The following is a 15,278-nucleotide window of genomic DNA, read 5'->3' as shown; positions in this document are numbered from 1 at the left end:
GCGCGCCTCTCCTGGCCGGCCGGACCTGGGAAGTGGCAAGAAGGGGCACCGGACGGAACGACGACGAGAGCGAAAATGTGGGTCCGGCGGCTTCTTCTCCCTGGTGAAAGCAAGCCGCGTACTCCTCGCTCGCTTCTTCTTCGCCTCCTTACCGTTTTCTTCTCGTACGGCGGACAGGCTCTGGTTCCTTCCTCCCCGCCATCCGACACCAACGAGGAGTACCCTCGCCCCGGACCGAGAACAGTTCGAGCAGCGCAGAGTCAGGAGAGAGGAGTATAGTCCTTATAAAAAGCCGCCTGCCTCCCGAGACACGGCATCAGTGCTGAGCGAGGCCTCCGAGCCGAAACGGCGCAGCACAGAGATCTCAGACACATGGCGATCACAAAGGTAAGAGGAAGTGGTCGCTTCCTATGGCGGCGGCGACGTCGGACGACGGAAAACGCGGCGCGGCGCGACGGACGGAACGGGGCGGCAACCGGACGCGTGGAAAAGGCAGGCAGGAAGGAAGCGACGAGGAGGAAGCTGGCAAGAGATGCACGCGCACCACAGAGACACGCGATCCAGCGGCAGCCAAAACACACGACCTAGCCGGCGCGTCTCTATTTTTCCCACAGCTGCCGAGCGCGCAGACAATACGAGGAAGAGCCGGTCGGGCTGGCACGGCGTTGGGGCAGTGGATGAGTCAGGAGAAGTCAGCTCAGAGCGAGTATACACAGTGGTCTGAACAGTACCAGCATCTTCGTTTTGCTCTACATATCATTTTCTTTCGTTACGCTTAAGAGGCTCCAACGGCTTCAGAACCGGTTGTGTCACATCGGAGTTTAAGATAAGATACTGGATTCTAAGTTTCCTTTTGGATAAACATCTGCAGGAAGGAGTTTTATACAGTGTAACTGCTATTCAGAGGATGTATGGGGTCGTTTTAGATATTTAATCTACAATTATGTCATTCGTGGAAATGAAAACGGTTCCTTGATGTTGCACTTGCTGGTGCCTTGGAGCCGCTCTACTTTAGTGACTGTACTTTCGCCAAGTAATGTGCTTGCTTGAGGTTCGTACATGTGTGTTAGATAAACATTGTAAAGTACAAGTTAGCCCTATCTACACTGGCGCCTAGAAATGAAGCAACTTCGTCCCTACGCAGATATCTCGAATGTTTCCTCTGGTTGCCCCTTCTCTGAAAGCGACACAGATATGTCCGCCCACTGTGTAGTAGCAACTATTGTGGGTGTTTGGAGCCAGAAGAGCATATAGCAATCTCCGGAGCTACTAACTTCTTCATAACAGGGACCGCTGCAAGGATGACAAGTTTTTAGCGTTCACTCTCAAGGCACATTTTCATAGATAAATATTTTCGGAATAAACATGGGTCCCTCTTCGCTAATTATTCGTATGCCTTAGTTGCTTTTGTGAGGTTCAAAACTACAAAATTAACTTACTGTATATACACAGGCCGCTGATTTTCTTAAGTCAAGCCGTTCGAAACACCGTCGAAAACAGATCAAGGACGTTCAACGTAACAGCGCAGCTACCGCCTTCGTCGCAATACCTTAGAGTGCGCGAAAGGTACATTGTTTTGCATTGTTTGATGCATTGTTTTGATGGAGTTAAGGGCTGTGGAAGTCTTAAAACTGCCTCCCAGTGCACCGACAGTGACTTGTTTGCAGTCTCTTAAGCTCTTAAGCTGCTTCGAGCCCAGACAGCACTTGTAAATTTAATCGTCTCCATGCATATCGCACTGCTACTACTCTGCGCGTATTTCGCAATGCCAGTTGGTGTTAAACCGATGTTTGCGTTGGCAACTGACGAGAGTACTAGGAGAATGGCAAACTGGACAAGATGGCTCATTAAGAACACCGAGAGAAACAGGGACGGAGAAAGGTGCCAGAACAACAGGAAAAAGGCGCTGAACGGTGCCTAATCTGCCGTTCTTGCCTCTTTCTCCGTCCCTATATCCTGTGGCGTTGTTAATAACGAAATATTTGACGGGCATGGTTTAGACTAAATGCCTCCAATGCAGCGCTGACATTTACAAAGTGTTGTCTTTTCGGACTGTCGAACACCAACAGGGCTTGATTCTGTCCCTCTGCTGGGGTCTGACCCTGGCCGGAGGACTCGGCGGCGGCGGCGGAGGCTTCAGTGGCGGTGGCGGTGGCTACGGTGGTGGTGGCGGCGGCGGATTTGGAGGCGGGTTCGGTGGAGGCCACGGCGGAGGTGGATTCGATGGTGGCCATGGAGGAGGCGGAGGCGGCGGCCACGCCGTCAGCGTCCAAGGTGACATTTTCTGCTACTATTCGCTCTCTCTTCGCCACAGCGTTAAGACGCCAGCATCAATATTGCCAAGATTAGATGGTAGCTGATTATTTCCAGTCGAGTCCAGCACACCGGGGATCGCGCGTACTATTATAAGTTAAGGAGGTGCAGATTAATCTATGGAATGTTTTCATCCTTTTTTGTCCCATGTCACATGCTAGATGTGTCGAGGTCACGAAGATTTGAAGCAGCCATTACTGTATATAGCTAGATATGCTGGGATGGAAAATAAAATACATTTGGATGACGAAAACAGTGATGCAACGTAGGCACTAAGGCAATTAGAGTTTCATAGAGGCACGCTGGGCCCGACTTCCTGCTTCGCTGGTTGCAATCATAGGGATATGAACGCAATGAAAGTGAAGATATGGCTGTGGGTGTTCGCGGGATCCGGTAGATGCCCTAACGGGCCTTCTACGTTTGTAATGCGGCCTCGGCACCTAACACACTGCTGGCTAAATCACGAGGTACCCTAATTTATGCTTTCTTGTGTTTTGTACCAGACACCGTTATACGTCGTTGTTGTCTTCCTCGACGTAGAAAAGTCCGCCAACAATGACAAGAACGCATATTTCTCTGTTAGACTGAAGATACTTGATGAGCTTGCAGCTAGAAATATTGTCGGTATTGCAGCAGAAATATAGTCGGTTCAAAACAGAGAAAATATGTGACTACCACATGCTATTTACACCTTTCGTTTGGTTAAAGATAAAGACTGTACACTTTAAGACTGCACGACAATGATGATAGTTTTAGAGTGTAACTATTTTTAAGGCCCATGGGAGATTTCCCGAAACGTTGATGCCTGTGCGGAAGAAAGCGGGCTTCACCTTTACATACGTATTATTGCAAAGGAGCACGCTTTCAGGCAACGATGCCTTTGATATTTGGCGGTGGAGGCAAGTAGATATGTTGCTTTATGGAGAACAAAAAATAAATAAATAAATAGAGAAATTGTTTTAGCGTGGATAAACAGGGGCACAAGGACACAGGACACATTAAGCACTTCGTGTGTACTTTGCGCCTCCTGGTGTCTACGTCTGTTTTCAATTTCATCCGACAGTTGATGAGTGGTGTAGTTGACTGCTGACTGTGAAGCTAAGGGCTGTTTGCTGTTCCGAAACTGAGGATCATTGAAGTAGCGGGTAGAGGAAGAAAACTGTGCAATCATACGAGGGTCAACGATAAATAAATTATTGTTTAAAATAAAGTAAACCACACTTTACGTTGAACAAAGCAGAACATGAAATACGAAGGTTGAAAAAAAGCGAATAATAAGAGCATTAAAGGAGCAAAAGAACTACCTTCGCTGATATGAATTCATAACAGGGCAAGTTAAAAACTTAATATAAATATATTTCTATACTACAGGGTAAAAGCAGAACTAGAACAGCAAGTGGATAGATACCATGGCGGTTTCAGTAGCATACGATAAAGGAAACGACAACAATTTTATAGGAAAAAAAATGATTGCAACCTGTATGCACCATGTAACATGTAGGTTATGCACATAAATAAAAATTCCGTGCTGCTCACATTTTTACCACACATTTTCTAACATGCTTGAACGCTTCAGAGAGCGGTGTCCCAATTCCCTTGCAGCCATCGAAGTTCCTTCAACCGTGGTCAGCGGAGGCGGCGGCGGTGGCGGAGGTGCCATCGGTGGTGGAGGAGGGGGTGGAGACACCGCCAACGTCATCGTCATCAAGAATGGAGGAGGTGGCGGTGGAGGAGGAGGTGGTGGAGGCGGCGGCAGGCTAGTCACTACGCTACGTCGCTTCACCGCCCACGTCGACACCAGCTCGGTGCCCATAGACTTCCAGCATGTTCAGGTACAGTGTGTGCAGACGGAATGACATGGACCACAGCATAACAGATATATATATATATATATATATATATATATATATATATATATATATATATATATATATATATATATATATATATATATATATGTAGAGAGAGAGAGAGAGAGAAAATAGCTAAGTGAAGAAAGGGAGGCTTACCCGAGAAGTAATGATGTTTGCTATCTTGCGTGAACAAATGACAACGGGATAGTAAATCGCTGGGCTAGTTGGTGTGACATTTGTGCGAAGGGAAACACTAAAGTTGTGCGGAAGGAAAGAAGAGTACACGAACAGGAAAGATGAAAGAACAATGACAACGGGACGAAAGAATTGCGTGAGAGGCGGGACTCGAGAAGGCGGACAGTAGAAAGCACTGACTACTAACAGAAGGGTTTATTTTGTTATCAGAATACATACTCTGAAGGAAACTAAAGAAAGAGAGAGAGACAAAAAAAGAAGCGTTAGGTGGTAATGCAGGGAGCAAACTGAAAGGAGAGAAAGAAAGGAATATAAAAAAGAACGAAAGAAAGAAAGAAAGAAAGAAAGAAAGAAAGAAAAAAAGAAAGAAGGAAATGAACCTAACAGATAGTGGAATCACTGTGGGCTTTCGGCCACATCTTTTAACATGATTCTGCGGTTAAAAAAATGCCAGCCACAACTACAGTTGAGCGCAAACGGGATGCGAAGCATTGTTGTTTCGTAGTGTAGGGGCCCTTACGAACCATGTTAATTTTCTGAAGCGCAAACTACACCACAGGTTGTAAAGATGAAAAGCTTAGATGACATTGTATTGTTGGAAACGATGATTATCGACAACATTACAGTTTTACGTAGTTAGGCTATGTACTTTTGTACATCACCACATAATTATTCAAAGTGCATCGGTTCACTGATTGTGGTTTCGACTGTGCCTTCCCCGGTGTCATCACTGGTTGTTTCACTGGTGGAATAATTGGTTAGGGCGAAGCAAGCCCAAGGTGCGTCGTCGATGATGTTAATGCGCACTTCTGGGAGAACCCAGGTGGCCATGTTTGCAATCCGAGACCGGATGTGTCAAGCGATAAGTGATTGCACATTGCTTTATCAGTGCTCTACCGGGTATGAAGATCACATCGAGGGCTATCAAGGTGTTCGATAACAGCTTTGCGGTCTCAATACAGTCCTAGGACGCTATTTCAGGCGCTTTGTTAACTGCACTGCTTCCTAAATCGGCCCACGAAAACAGTCAGATACCCGGCAGAAAGAACTTAGCTACATTTGAAAAGAATGCCCCGCTTAAAAGAAAGAAACCCCTCACAGATGTATGCCAGTCTGACAACTAATACATCAAACTGATTTCTCGCACCTTGGAGTGGGAGTTCTCACACCCTTCGAAAGGGCTAGGGGTCAGTTTGCTGGCTCACGGTCGTTTGACCGCAGCAGCAGTTGCTACTGCGCTCTCGTAGCTGACTACTCTTAGTGACGGATCCGAGGCAAGCTGCATTCTAGCGATGCCGTGGCTGGCTGTGGTTAGGGATGGCTTCCACATGGGATGCGAGGCAGCAACACGCCGTCAGAATTCACCGTTGCAGCCGCACAAATTCGTAGCTAGCCTCCAACGTGAAGCCGGTATAACGGGACGTCAGAGACAAACATTACGGTGTACTGGGCAATAAAACACGCATAAGAGTTGTTTTCTATTTGAATGAGATATACGAAAGGTAACTTTAATATTAAAGTCATCGATCATTACGTTTCAAAGAGAATTCGGGACTCTGAATCACGTTGCGCTGCATTTACGTTTCATATTGTCCACAGTGTTGCAGAGCACCGCACGAACACCGTTGGGCCTTAACAACTTCGTTCTAAAAAGAAAAAAAAAAAAAACAAAGGCAGAAGGCAAGCATGAGTGGTTTCGTAAGGCGTACAGAGTGGAAACGTGTGTAATTCGAGTGCAATGCCACTGCACGGAATACGATTAAGGCAAACAAAGATAACGTCTCACAATTAGCCCAGAACGCAGAATCAAAGTGCATCACGTAGGATAACGTGTGCAGTGTAGTGGTGCAGCCAATGATATTATTGACGACAGGGGTATAGGAGACAGCTGTTTGTAGTCAATGGGCAAAGGAAAATAAAACTCGGTATTCCTGCATAGACACAATTTATTGATGCGAGAATTACAAGTGAGTTTGGCCTCCAAACCATTTCCTAAACTCGTTTGTTGTTGTGCCATGTCATCTATGATTTCAAGACATCTCGCACAGTGGCTTACCTAGAAAAGTAGATGTGTGTATATTCTGATCCGTAACAACCACGGCGCAAATGCACTAGCATATAACTTACGATTTGTTAAGTTCGCTATTCAGCGCATTTTGCTCTCCAACTCTTTACACTGCTTATTGTTCTTCTCCTTTTACGGGATATTCTTATAAATCAGGTTTCATGATGATTTGATGGTCTAGAAGTTGATGTACAGCATTTAGCAGTTCCACTTAACTTGAACACCAATGTAGAGATTCATTCTATACTTTTAGAAACGGGGATTGAGATAGGCATTTCCTTTGACAAACAGAATGAGCAATAAGAATCAACGTATAGAGAGAAATACGCGTGCAATTATCAGGGATAAATATAAATACAGCTGACACACAAAAAAAGGCAAGATACAGCTGAAGACAGAAAACCAGTCGGAGCAGTTGGGCTCAGGATTTTTTTTTTTAACGAACGATCTACGTTGTGTAAGTGAAACGGGGCGGTAACGATGGGTACACGTCCGTGGAGCGAGACCGTATATTTACTTATCGCCTATGTACCTATGCATATCGTATACAAATCGTATATGTACTTACTTACTTGGCGCCTGTCCCATTCATGTCCCTTTGTTCTTTTTGTAAATTCTGCGCTAAAGCAATATGAAGTATGTACTTATCAGTGTGATATTTACAATTTAGTAATGTGATAACTATGGTTGCTGAACTCAAAGAAAGACGAAGCGCAATAGGGGGCTCCCAGTATTTATTTATATCTTAAGACGCACACTTTCATAGCGTCAGGAGCTTCTTGTGCTCTTAGATAAGCACTATGCGTCATTGAGTAGGTGTCACTGCATTCCACCGGGGAATCTCAACACGTTCCGTTTCCACCTAGCCTTACGGCTAATGCCACTGTGATTTAGACAAAACATTGCATTTGAGCATTGCCATTTGTTGGGCGTGTTGGTAAACTGACTTGAAAGCATATTTAGCGCCAGCGAAAAATGACAAAAGGGAGACGACACCACACTGCGCTAACTTCAACAGTCTTACGGTTAACGCCAGTCTTGGGATTAACGGACCCGTACTGTAAAACAGCTGTCGGATGTTCTACAAATCATCGTAAAGCACCAATGTTTTTCGTAGAAGCTTTTGTTTACGAGCTTCTGCTGTCCTGTGGGAAAAAATACATCGGACAGACAGGAAGGTGTCTTAATGACCGGTTACGAGAACATAATCTAAACGTGAGAAATACGCAATACGGTCATCTGTCAACTCACTGTTCAGGAATGCGGCTGTGCGCCGGTGTATCGGTCCTGCCGGGTTCTTGCGAAGCACAAAGATAAAGATGTGTGAGAGATTATTAAGGCTCAGGCTATCTGTCGGAATAGTGATACGTGTGTTAGTGCCCCTTCAGTCGACTTGTTAGATAAGGAGACGGCTTTTTTGCATGGTTAAAATTTGGATAAGGTGGCGCCACTGTGTATTGGTTTAATAGGTGGGTGTTTGCTGAAAATTAAGTTGTTGAAGTTAGCGCATTGTGGTGTCGTCTCCCTTCTGTTCTTGTTCGCTGGCGCTAAATATGCTTCTCAATTGCATTTGCGAGCTTAAATACTGCTCCGTTCAAAACCGACACATCCATGATTATTCCTATCGAGTTCTCTGGATCGTACTTGTACGAGGAGAGAGAGAGAGAGAGAAGGGAAGAAGGAAAGGCAGGGAAGGCGCTATAGTGGTTATGGCATATGACAGGAAGTGATCGTGTATAGCTTACCCGATGAAGTGCCTCTTAGAAACTGCCCAATAGCATCGTGAGGTTTTGGTGGAGGCGATGTCTTGTGTTTGGGGAGAATACCGTGCAGGACTCGAACGTTCTTTAACCACCTAGAACACGTGATGCAAAAGCAGCGCAAATCACCGAAGTGCAGGAAGAAAATAGGAATGCGGTAAAGAAAATAACCACGGACACAAATGCTGGCTGATAATTGAATTTTATTAGTCAAAGCATGTGCCTCTGTAGCTCGTTTGACCACAATCCCATTTTCTTCCAGCATTTCAGTGCTTTGCGCTGTTTTTAGATCATTAACTTCGGACAAGCTCTCCCAACTACCTATTTTGATTAGGTGTACCTAAATGTGTTCAAATGAGCACTTAATAGAAATAATTAGTATACGTGGCACTTCCGGGATACCAAAAGTGCCACTGTTACTATGAACGCCGTCTCGGTAAGCCAGAAAAACACAAAACGAAAGACTGGTTTAAATTTGCCGCTCTACGTGCTAGTGAAATCATATCATTTCGACAGGGTCCGTTCGGAAGTACTTAATGATTCATCGATGGAACTCGGATTACAGTACATTTCACTGTAAAGGAACAAAAGACTCAATCTAATGAGGTTGGATATCTCTTTTTCTTTCTGAAGAAAATATTGCGCATACATGCGAAAGTAATTTGCAATTCATGATTGAAATTAAATATTTTAAATAACTTGAACTCAATTCGATCGTTAAAATGATTTGAAATGCTTAATTCAAACATCAATACGTTTCCAATCGTTTGCTTCCCCTTTGCCCGCATCGACAAAGTACCTAATGAGTATGTCAACTTTATCCAGCGCCACAACATCCCAAAGGCCTTCTCGGTTCAAGAAGTCGCTGATGCAACGAAAGCAGACCAGTAGCTACAGTCACTTATCAGTGCTATCCAGCACCCCACACTCACCAGCTGGGTCTCAGCTGAACTGAAGCCATTTGCATCTATAAAAACAGAACTAACAACAACGCCCGAGGGCATCGTCCTTCGAGGAACACGCCTAGTTCTTCCCGCTACTCTGCTCAAACAAGCAGTTTTTTTTCATTAAATAGATGCGAACTCATAACTGTTAAAAAAAGCAGATCACAATAACCCTGGGGCTGCGCTTCAGTTTCAATTTAATGGCTGAGAAATACTTTTGTCTAAAATGCGCGCGCTAGCTTCAAAAATTACACTTTTGGAAAGGAGCAGCCAGTATACATTCATGCTTCTATTTTCGACAGCTATCGAAACGCTGCACTTATATGTCTGCCTTAAATTTCTTTAAGGCAGACATAGCAGACCAGACGGAAAACACGAGGACACATGGCGCCTTGGGATATTTAATAACTCTACAAGCAGCTGGCGCTGGATAATATCCAGAGGTCGCCAGAGGTTGTTACAGCGATAAGCCGCTTCGGAATATATAGTCGAATTTCAGCGCACAAAATTCTAATTCTGACGCGTGGAAGGGTTGGTTGTCATTTATGTGAAAATAACAAAGACAATGCTATGTGAATAACACTTCGGTCATCATATGGTAATTTCGTGTTACAACTCGCTGAGAACATAAGCCTCTGACACGCTTGTGATGTCCACCGTGGTTACATATCGATATGACTGTTTTTCTAGTTCCACGGCAAAAATATTTTTTTTGTCAAATGCAACTGACTAAGTACAGTGTCCCCTCCATCATAGAGAAAATTTTACACGAGAACAAAATATAAGTAATAACGCCCTTTACCTTTCAGCTTAGGCACAGCAGCTGCCTGTGTATTAGCAGTTAAAGCGGCTAATGATATACTGATGCCCTTTAGGGCATCAGTATATTCTTTATTGCTTTAAACAATGGACCAACGCAATCTTACAGCGGCACATGAAAGCAAAGCCCGGCTGCGTTGTTGGTCCTGGTTCTTTGTTCATCGCGTGGAGTTTTATTTTGGCATAAACCCATAGCGCACCACATTGAAAGCACTCCATGATTATTATCATGATCAGGCTCCACTTGCGTTGCAATATCAATTTTCGGCAGAGACGTGCTATCGTCTACAATACTGGAAAGAGCGTGTGCTGAGTACGGAACAATAACCTGGATAATACCTGTGTCCCCAAAAACTAATTTGAACAGCCAGACTCCACTTCCTACGTTGACAAACCGAGAGTGGGCGCCGAATCAGATATGATCTGAAGTTTTCCTTTTTCCTCGCCGTCACGGACGGAAACATGACACACGGCTCACGACCGCGCACAGAAGGAGCTCGGCGGCCTTGCTGAAAAAAAGAGAACTAAGACGGACGTAAAGAGTAGAAGAGAGAGCGAACGCGGCCGCGAACTTGCGGAAGAACCATAAAGAAAGAAAAACTGTCTAAAATAAAGACAGCCTTTCGTGCGCGAACTGCTCGATGAGGATGCTGGCCGATAGTAAGGCCCGGTAAAGAAAATGCCACAGCACCTAGAGGATGCGTCGTGTATACCGTGCCCGGCGTGCCTCTGTTGTGTGTATGCGTGTTTGGATCTTCCTTGTTATAGCCGGGACGATATAGAAGTGGGCGATATCCGGCCACGGGAATATAGCGGCAAATCAGCTGCTTCGTAATAACTTCCGCGTGACGACCGGGATAATCGCTCTCGACGGCGGCAGCGCTTGGCGATGCGTCCGCCTCTCCGGGCGGGACGCGCGAGGGCGATGGCGGTTCGCGGCGCGCACTGGCGCCCTCGTTTCGCGAACTGACCTCACGGTTGACACCGACCGCTTCGCCGCCACGGAAGGCTCGGCACGTGCGCGGCTGGCAACACGCCCGTTCAGAGACTTCGTCCAGAGAACTCGCTGCGCTATATACGCCACGTTTCGAGAGAGTCAATAACTGTAATGCATAGCCAGCTCCTGCTTGAGCTCCTCTCACTGGAATTGTTTGAATCTTTGAAACATCGAGTAGAGCCCTTATACTGACCAATTGTGAAGTCATTTACTTGATAGTTCTCACAGTTTTCAATACAACCAAGCAATCAGTCGCGCTGCGTTCAGTTCAGTTTACTTGGCGCGCTGTGACCCTGGAGACCGAGAAGAAGAAGAAGACGGACGACGACGACAACAACAACAACAACAACAACAACAACACTGCGTCAGTGCTTGAACCAGCTACGGCGAGGATGAATTTCAAACGGAACGAGAACTATCTTACGAACACAAGTAGCAATCTTAGATTTAGGTGCACGTTAAGGATCCCCAGGTGGTCGAAATTTCCGGAGTCCTCCACTACGCGTGCCTCATAATCAGAAAGTGGTTTTGGCGCATAAAACCCCATAATTTGTTTAACACAAGTAGCAATAGTGATAATGAGTAGCCTGATATAATACACATTTGATCAAAGTGGTGACACTACGGCACTACTCCCTTCTTCAAACGTTTGAGGCAGGAATATATGCAAATAACACGGCGGATAGGGGAAAGCGAAGCAAGTACAGCCAATGGGTAATTGAAGGGTGATACACGAACGTTCTTAGCCAAAAGATCGTTCGGCTTACGCAGAAGGCAGGCACAACTGAACAGAGTTGGGTAGGATCTTCGGTTTTTGGTGGACGTAATAGGGCTGATTAAGGTGATAATTCCGATAATAGTCTCAATACATTTGTCTTTCTTTTTCTGACCTACAGATTCCGAACAAGTTCCCTAGCAAGCCGATCAGGCCCCGCGTCGGCCCCGTAGGCTACGTGGTCGCCATGGAAGGCCAAGCCCAAGTTCAGGGCGGCGGTGGTGGAGGAGGAGGCGGAGGCGGCTTCGGTGGCGGCTTCGGAGGCGGCTTCGGAGGCGGTGCTGGAGGTGGTTTCGGCGGCGGCGGTGGCGGCGGCGGTGGCGATGGTGGTCATGAGGTGTACGAAGTCAAGGCTGTATCCAGCGGAGGCGGTGGTGGTGGTGGATTCGGAGGTAAGTGCGAATACCAGTGGACGGAAGGCCTGAGTCACCCAGCGGTTTGCGAAATAAGGGAACTAGCAGTTGTGACAGAGGGAATCCTTAGTTTAATGTCGCCGACAAAGAAATAACATCTTCTTAAGAAACACAGCGCAATCATTAACACGGACTAGAAAGGAGGAAGGGGGGGGGGGGGGGGGCGGGCAGGACGACGATACGAGCGCCGGTCCTGTGTGCTTCTGTCTTTCTTGACCATGTTTTTGTATGTGCTTTGTTCCTTAATATGAACTTAAGCGTACTCACCCAAATGTTTGTCCTGTTAAAAAAGAAGTAGCAAACCACATGGGAAAAAAATAATGTGCAATAGCACCTTCTTTTTGATCTACCAGAAAGAGGTCACTGCCGACTCGTGTTCAGGTTTAAATTTTAGATGTCGTGTTCTAGAACAAACACATGCTGTGACATTGCACTTTTGGGATCTCGAAACTCGGTGCGGTAATTCCTTGCGACAATGGTCACAACCCTGGTTTGGTATGGTTTCTGCAGTGCATCCAGTAAGCGCATACGGAAACTAACCAGTAGAATTGGTGCAAGAAGAAATCGCTATCGGCACGTCGCTTTAGCTGGTTAATCATGAGGCGTACGTTGAAATTGGTAACTTTCGTCAGGGTCTTGACTGCGCCACAAACTACAGTTGACACTGCCTACCTCAAACGCGTTGTGACGTGTTCTGGAGCCTTGAAAGAAATGACCAAGGAGAGTGCAATGGTAAGTCATTTAGCATGAAACTAAGGTGTGAGAAAGATTATGATAGATAATAAATAGTTGGTAAACTTATGCCAGCAATATTCTAGCCGTAATTGACGAGAAATGTCGATGCAGATGGACCATCTGGCGCATAAAACAGGAAACTGGTGGCCCCTTTAGTGTCATACATTCGGCACGGCTTGAAGAAAGAAAGCGGAGAATAAGTAAGAAAGGCAAGAATAGGTCGCAGTTGCACGTTATGATGCTGGAGAAGCTTATAAAGGAAGCATTATTAAAGAATTTTTCCAGCAGTTGACATCATTTGAATGTTCGTGCCGATGACACGTCCATTGCGAATTCCCGCGCTTGCCGTCAAGGTGGCTACGGCGGCGGCGGTGGCGGTGGTTTCGGCGGTGGACATGGTGGAGGATTCGGCGGTGGTCTCGGCGGCGGTCTTGGCGGCGGTCTTGGCGGCGGTTTCGGCGGAGGCCATGGCGGCGGCGGAGGCGGCGGAGGCGGCGGTGCCAACTTGCAGCAAGTCCCCGTGCACGAAGAGACCAAGACACACGCAGCGCCCGTCGGCGGTGGCGGCTATGGCGGAGGCGGAGGCTATGGTGGTGGACACGGTGGCGGCGGCGGCGGAGGTGCGCAGGTTCACAGCGTCGAGGTTGTCAAGGTCGCCGAAGGAGGTGGTGGCGGCGGCGGCGGATTCGGAGGCGGCTATGGCGGTGGCGGAGGAGGCCACGGAGGACATGGCGGTGGATGGCAATGAGCGGGTGAGTTAGATGCTGTATGAGGGTGGCGGGCCACTATTTTATTTATTTATTTATTTATTTATTTATTTATTTATTTATCTACAAATACTGCAGCCCGGAAGGGCTATTGCAGGAGTGGGTGAATACAAAATGTGGAAAAAACAAAACAAATCACTATACAAAAGAAGCATATGTAACATGGCTAAGGGGAGCATTCAATAGCATCCCCAAATTCTCTATTTGGGGATGCTATTGGGGGGCGGCAGCAGGCGTTTTGCTTTGTAGCCTAAAATGGCAGCTAGCCAAGAAGCACTCGAGTAACATATTGTAAACGGATGAGTGGTTTAACGGCAGGGGTGAAGAAATATTTCACAGGACAGACGCTCAGGACAGACACTGGCGACAGAACGGGACATGCACTGGAATAAGGTCGCCGCAATATAGCAAGCTGGGGAGCATGGGCGGGAACTGTTAAAGCCAAGGAATGCATACGAATGCGCATTAACCCCCGATGCAAATCCAGATTATCTCGCAATCTCCAGCTCTACTTCAGTTTACACGAGCCGCCTTTCACAAAACTCTATCGTACCATCCGCTAATGTTATAAGGACAAAAAAATCAATATAAGAGAAACCACATGTGCCTATACATTCTTGTATGGAAATAGGGCAACCGAAAAGTTCAGGAATAAGGATTGTTTAAAGATCACTACACATAAATGTAAATGTCTCACATCAATATTGAGTTATCTGAATGTTCCGTAAGCACCACATATTCGCAAGTTAAAACGCCTAAGTTGCGGCTACTCGTATTCAATAGAGTTCTAACCTGACAACAAACGTGCACTGATCTTCTTGCAGGTTTCCCAAACACACACTGTGATTCAGCCGACCACTGCACTTGCCGCAGCGAATTTGGAGAGGCTGCCTGCCGCAAAGCAAGCAGGCCTCTTCATCCAGAGCACACCCGCCATGGTTCAGCGCAAGAACGTCTTCACGCACTCGAATGAACCACGCAGAAAGGCACAGGTGCCACGCTCTCCGGGATTGTGTAATATATTGTTGACCTCACGCGCCCGCGGCCTTCCGCGGGACTTCACGGCGCTCACCTCACCGCCATTGTTAATAAAATATATTGTACATATTGTAAAAAGACAACACGACGTCTGCTCACTTTGCTGTACATTGGCTCAGTGGCATAGTTGCACTGCTCATCTTGGAGGCGTGACTTTGATGCCGGCCGAGCGGCCGTATTTCTGTGGTGATGAAATGGAAAAAAAAGGAAAAAAAACTCGTGTACTTAGATTAAATGTGCGTTAAAGAAGCACAGGTAGTCAGAATAATTTTCGAGCCATCCTCTACGGGGGGCATCCCTTATAGTCCATTCTGCAGTTTCGGAATGTTAAAGGTACACTTAAAAAAAGAGTAGATTGAGGGGTTTAGGAACTTATGCTTATAACATATAAAGAAAGCCACTCTCCGTGGGAGATGAGGGTTGGTATTGCAAGAAGAGAAAAGAATAACAGAGAAACTGGCGGACACCTTGAAGTTCCCGCACCAACTCACTATGGCGTCATGTATTTTCACGGCGTCTGCTATATACCGAGTTAAATGTTTATTGTAAAAATGGACTACAGTGTATTTTAAAGGAGCCAAAGACGGAACTTTTACTGAGCCAC

At 46.3% G+C, this 15,278-nt stretch overlaps 1 protein-coding gene across 1 annotated transcript; it reads left to right on the top strand.

Annotated features, from left to right (window-relative positions):
* The first annotated feature begins 292 nt into the window (after positions 1-292).
* Positions 293-14,757, top strand: LOC126521543 (uncharacterized). The gene is made up of 6 exons (XM_055065877.1): positions 293-387; positions 2,070-2,274; positions 3,916-4,145; positions 11,843-12,113; positions 13,223-13,621; positions 14,461-14,757. The coding sequence occupies exons 1-5, from the start codon at positions 373-375 to the stop codon at positions 13,615-13,617; spliced, it is 1,116 nt and encodes a 371-aa protein (XP_054921852.1). The 5' UTR covers positions 293-372; the 3' UTR covers positions 13,618-13,621; positions 14,461-14,757.
* Positions 14,758-15,278: the final 521 nt, after the last annotated feature.

The sequence above is a fragment of the Dermacentor andersoni genome, chromosome 6 (assembly GCF_023375885.2).
Source record: "Dermacentor andersoni chromosome 6, qqDerAnde1_hic_scaffold, whole genome shotgun sequence".
Classification (NCBI taxonomy): domain Eukaryota; kingdom Metazoa; phylum Arthropoda; class Arachnida; order Ixodida; family Ixodidae; genus Dermacentor; species Dermacentor andersoni.
This window is presented reverse-complemented; position numbering and strand designations above follow the sequence as displayed.

What these genes read in the sequence shown, in the direction of transcription:
- LOC126521543 (XM_055065877.1), top strand. An exon ending in CCACGCCGTCAGCGTCCAAG is followed by an intron (nt 2,275 to 3,915) that starts GTGACATTTTCT and finishes ATTCCCTTGCAG; the next exon opens with CCATCGAAGTTCCTTCAACC. An exon ending in TAGACTTCCAGCATGTTCAG is followed by an intron (nt 4,146 to 11,842) that starts GTACAGTGTGTG and finishes TCTGACCTACAG; the next exon opens with ATTCCGAACAAGTTCCCTAG.